Source organism: Canis lupus, chromosome 15 (assembly GCF_048164855.1).
Source record: "Canis lupus baileyi chromosome 15, mCanLup2.hap1, whole genome shotgun sequence".
In the NCBI taxonomy this organism is placed as follows: Eukaryota; Metazoa; Chordata; class Mammalia; order Carnivora; family Canidae; genus Canis; species Canis lupus.
The window spans coordinates 6,785,880-6,791,471 of NC_132852.1; the positions used below are offsets into that span (position 1 = coordinate 6,785,880).

General features: G+C 54.5%; 1 protein-coding gene across 1 annotated transcript; it reads left to right on the forward strand.

The window, feature by feature from the left end:
* Positions 1-3,093: 3,093 nt before the first annotated feature.
* LOC140605419 (ubiquitin carboxyl-terminal hydrolase 17-like protein 6) lies at positions 3,094-4,701 on the forward strand. Its single transcript, XM_072777677.1, has one exon. The coding sequence runs from the start codon at positions 3,094-3,096 to the stop codon at positions 4,699-4,701; it is 1,608 nt and encodes a 535-aa protein (XP_072633778.1).
* The last annotated feature ends 891 nt before the right edge of the window (positions 4,702-5,592 follow it).

The window sequence follows — 5,592 nt, forward strand, 5'->3', positions numbered from 1 at the left end:
GAGGCCAGGAGCTGGCTCATTCGCTCTCACTGTCTTCTGAGGATGAGGACACCTGTAGGTCACCGTGGAGGACACTCCAGGAGCCACAGACACAGGCTCCGTCCGACAGGTGGGGGGCAGGAGGGCCCTGAGCAGGGCCTGGCTTCTCGGGAGGAAGGAATGAGGGAGCTGCGAGGAACCGGGAGCTCCAGCAGCTTCTGTTCAATCTGGTGAAGACCATTCTCAGGGGCTGAGTGGGGGCCCGCGCAGAGGGCGGCCGTGGGGGCTCGGTGCACGGCTGCAGCGTTCCCAGGTGAGGTGTGGCAGGTGTGGGCTGGGGGCCCTTGCTTGGATGGAGGGCAGGTGTCTTCCTGGTCTGCGGGGGCCGGGCTGTGCGTCCATGGGCACGTCTGCTTCCTGGAGGACACAGACTCCCCAATATCCCTAGAGGGGCTTCCTCAATGATCCTGCAGGTGTGCTGGGAGGGCCTCCATCCCGGTTTTTTTCGGGAGTTCTGGGACCTGTCTAGGGGCATCTGGGCACATTTCTTGCCTGGCGTCTGGAGGGGCATTTGGGAATTGTCTGCCAATGCGTTGCTGACAGCGGGACAGGTGTTCTCCTCAGGATACTTGGGTGGTTCCTGGGTGTGTCCCAGCCCATGGCCCTTGGAGCCAGCCTGGGGACCCTCAAGGGAGACTCTGCAGGGCCTCTTGGCTCTCTGCTGCACAACCAGGCTGTCAGCCCTGACACAGGGTTGGCGAGCCGGCAGAGGGGTGTCAGTGATCGGCACTTGCTGGGCACCCCGAGGTCCACCAGGTGGGCTGAGGCTAACTTTAGGGCTTCTGAGATGAGAGGTGGAATGGGACGGGAGTCTTATGTCAGGGGGCTGAGTACGTGGTTCCATCAGCAGGGCAGGCTCAGGGATAGAAGGCCTCCTGGTGGTGTAGACGGGCATTGGCATGTGTGGACACTGTGGGAAAAGAGAACACACAGGACTCCATGAGTTTGGCCCCGGCACCAAGGCAAAATGAACATTCAGGAAAGAAAGAAAGAAACCAACAAATGGCCAGGACCCTAGTAACCACCCCCTCCCCCGGAACAGGGAAAGAAAGAGTTGGGATCTGTTGACCTAGGAGTAGGGAATCTGGCTGCAGGGCTCGTCCAGAACAAAGGCCTGACAGGATGCTGTTGATGCCCTTGAGACATGGGGGGGACACGCAAAGTCCTGCCTCACAGCGATGCTTCCTCCATTGGACCAGCGCTTCCATCCTCTCTGCTCATGAGGAGATAGGAGTCCTGCTGCTGGAGAGTCATGGTGGGAGCTCCTGAGTGGGGATGGGCAGTGTGGGATGATGTGTCACAAAGGACAGCGGCCTGTTCTTCTCTGAGGTTGGTATGTGCTCCAGGAGTGCCCGCCAATGACCTTCACACGTCAAACAGCCAGTGTTCACACACATAGAAGGTGGGAGGCAACATCATGGGCACCAAGGGAAAACTGGGTGCAAATCCACCCTACTCAACTGCCACTGGTCAGAGAGGAAGTGGAGCCCCGCTTCCACCAGGAGGCCCATGGAGCCCAGGGAGTCCCCAAGGGCACAGCCCGGGAAGCAGCGCACACTCACCCTCACATAGTCACAAGATTCCGTGTCTTCCTTCCAGGTGTGCTTCTGCCCCTCCTGGGGTCTCCTGGGGAACCTGTGGAGCAGGGCCTTCCTCTGCTCGGCTTCTTGCCTGCACGAGAAATCAAAGCAGGGAAAGGAGTAGGAACTCCCTTCCCTGGCTTCCAGCCGGACACCTGCTTGGGGCTTGGGCCAACCTGGTCCTTTCCGTCCTCAGCCAATCTACGCCCACCTCTGCCCCTCGTCCTAACTACAGGGAGCTGAACAGGTCATCCAGGCAGTTTCTTACATACAGAGTCTGAAAGGGTCTGCCTTGGCATGTGCCAAGCTCCATACATTCACTGGTGCAGGGACACTGCTCCAGCCACAAACCCCACACCAAATCAGCAGGGACAGCTCCATCACCCAAATGTGGACCCTCTTAGCCTGGGAGCTCCTCTGGCTGCCTCGCCCTGCCTGGCTCTGCCCGCAGCCGCCCTGCACACTGTGCATGCACACGGACTCGGGGTCTGTCGTATCAGCCCTGGCGTTGGGGTCACAAGCCCCATTCCTCACCTTCGTCTCCCTGCCTTCTCCCTCTCAGCCTGGTTCAACAGCCCAGCCTGGTGCCGCTGGTCCCGCTGACTCCCCGGCTCCACATTCTCCTTCAGCCTCCTGGAGCCCAAGGCAAGGGGAAGGAAGGTTGCACCCCAGTGTGTTACCGGGCATCTGGTGCTTGGTGCCTTGTGTCCAAGGTCCCGCGGTCTTGTACAGGTAAAATGAGGCATATAAACACTGGATTTAGGATATAGACTCTTGTAGGAAAGGGAGTTTCAAAGGAATGTTTCCCAAAAACATTAAACCAGTGAGAGAATTCCTGTTGTGGTGGACCCGGGCCACACCAAGGCAGAAACTGGTATTCATCAAAACATTCACAATCTTTGTAGATTGGAATCATAGTCCAGAGAGATAGAAGTGGAGAAGCCAAGCAATGGATGCCATATTCCCAAATAATTGGTTTCAGCTACAAACATTCTGCTGGTGAGGAGAACGAGTTCCTATGTGATACCTGAGCTCCTTTGGGAGAGTGATCTTCCCTGTCCTAGAGCACTAACGTCTAACACTCCTTGGCTCCCTTGGGGTTACTCAAAGGAAAGGACATTCAAAAAGGTTTCCTCTGAACATAGAAACTCTGAACAAATTCTGTTGAGAAAGGTGCAGGGACAGTTGAGGTGGTTGAGAATAATCTGAAAGTTGCCTGTTGTGGGAGGCAAGAATAGGAGCTGGGCTGACCTGAATGGTCTCCGTCAGGGAGGGACCACACCCAAATCCCGTAATCCAATCAAGCAATTAGAGTGGATTAGAGGACTTTGTGCCTTATCCCAGGGCCCAAAAGCCATAAAGGTGGAGGTGAGGTTCACTATCTGCCATTTGAAAACGGCTCAGTGAGAGGAGCATCCCTTTGCGACCTGAAGCTCCTGGTTGAATGTATCTTGTGGACACTGTTTCTGCAGACATGGAGGCTGCCCACCTCCACCCCTCAGAGGAGCCTCAGTTCAGCGCCTCTCCCAAACCCCAGTCATACTGGTCAAGGAGAGGCGGTGCTGAAGTCCACCGAGGACCCTCTGTGCCCGAGAGGACATCTCCTGCATCAAAGACGCTCTCCTCCCCGACTGACCCGTTGGCTCCCGCATCAGCAGGGCTGCCTCTCACCAAGACGCCTCTGAGTTGGAAGAGCCTTTCCCAGGTGGGAGCCGGGCTTCAGAACATGGGCAACACTTGCTATGTGAATGCGACCCTACAGTGTCTGACCTACACAGAGCCCCTCGCCAGCTACATGCTGTCCCAGCAGCACGGGACCACCTGTAGGAGGCAGACATCCTGCATGCTGTGTACCCTGCAGGCTCACCTGATGCGGGTTCTCTGCCATCCTGGACGTGTGCTCCGGCCCCTGCCACTCCTGCTCGCCGCCTTCCACAGACACAAGCAGGAAGATGCCCATGAGTATCTCATGTTCATTCTGGATGCAATGCAGCAAGCGTGCTTGCCTGAGGACAAGCTCTCAGACCCTGAGTGTCCTCAGGACAGCACCCTCATCCAGCAACTCTTTGGGGGGTACTGGAGGTCTCAAATCCAGTGTCTCCACTGCCAAGGCATTTCGAGCACTCTGGAACCTTACCTGGACATCAGCCTGGACATCGGGGATGCTCACAGCGTCAGCCAAGCTTTGGAGCAGTTGGTGAAGCCCGAACTGCTGGAAGGTGAAAATGCCTACCATTGTAGTAAGTGTCTGGAGAAGGTGCCTGCGTCCAAGGTGTTGACTTTGCACACTTCCCCGAAGGTCCTCATCCTGGTCTTGAGACGATTCTCAGACTTGACAGGCAACAAAATGACTAAGGAGGTGCAATATCCTGAGCGCCTTGACATGCAACACTACCTGTCTGAGCAGAGGGCAGGACCCTTGGTTTATGTGCTCTATGCCGTGCTGGTGCACGCTGGGAGGAGTTGCCACAGCGGACATTACTTCTGTTTTGTAAAGGCAGGAAATGGCCAGTGGTATAAAATGGATGATGCTAAGGTCAGCGCCTGTGATGTGACTTGCGCGCTGCGCCAACCTGCCTATGTCCTCTTTTATATGCAGAAGACTGATCTGGAGAGAGACCTTGGGAGGGAGTCAGTCGAGGAGGGAGGACTCGCATCTCCCGAGGCAGACCCCACAGTGGTGGGTGAGGCCTCAGGAGAGCCGGCAACGGATCCCTCCGTGAACCTTCCTGAGTTGGAGGAGCGTGGGGAAGAGACCTCAAGGCAACAAATGACATTAGACCAGTGGAGATGCCGCCAGGAACGCAATCGACCTAAGCCTGAACTCAATGTCAGGGGAAGAGAAATTGCTCTTCCTGCGAACGCAGTCATCCTTCACCACTCCAAATACAGACCTGAGATGCCGAAGAATCATCCTCAGCAGACCGTCGACCTGCTCACCACTGCGGCTGGGATGCTCCCACCTCAGGTGGCCGGGGACGTGGCCAAAGTCCCGCGTGTGCCAGGGAGAGCCCGACCTACCAAGAGGACGAGCAAGAAGGGACAGAGGTCTGGGGAAGCAGTCCAGGGATGTGTCTCCTAACTTTGGTGCACATGGGCGCACACACCCACACACACAGCGTCACTCACTCACTCCAAACCCGAACACAGTCCCATACTGGAAATATTTTGTGTTATGTGAAGTGTGTGTTCTATATGTATGGAAGAACCATCTATCTGGTGTGTTCATGGGATATGGCCTTCAACTGAAACTTGAGGACACTGATATTTAAACCTGGTTCATTGTCATGATCTTTTATTGGGATAGTGTGGATTTCATATGGGGTGTATCGAGGAACCTGCCTCTCCTTCAGCCTTGGGGAGAGTGGGGGCCACTTGCAGGTGAGAGGCAGTGAGCAATCAGGGTTGAGAGTGGATATGATGCTGAGGACCTGGGGTTGAAGTCAGTATGTTTGACCCTTTCGTCATGCTCCCCACTTCCCAATGCTTTTCTTCTATTTATATTGAAAGAATATTTCTCCGAACATAAGTATGTATTGGGTCTTGCTAGCGATGTGTCTTGGTCATTGCTTGGAAATTGTAAGATGGAAATTAAGTGCTTATTTTTGGGGCGATAACTGCATCCAGACCTGATTGAACCACAGTGATTTTATTATGTTCCCTTCACTCTCTCCCACATTAAGACTGAAGAGAAGCAAACTAACAAGGACTCTTATTCCAAAGGGAAATGCCCAGCCTCCCACTGAACATAACTTTTTATGACTATTTTGCTACCGTCTACTCTGTGGCATCTCTTGACCCAGAAGAAGTGGACTCTGGATTTCAGACCAGTTCAAATTCAAATTTGGACCTGGGTTGATACCTCTGGAAAACAGTGCCAAGTTCATGAGTCTACCAAAGCATTTTGAGGTCAGGTTATAGGTGTTCTGTGTTATCATTGCATTTCTTTAGAAGAGTTTGACAAGTTCATTGT

Bases quoted from the DNA above. Each gene is read 5' to 3' on its own strand.
- LOC140605419 (XM_072777677.1), top strand. From the start codon at position 3,094: ATGGAGGCTGCCCACCTCCACCCCTCAGAGGAGCCTCAGTTCAGCGCC.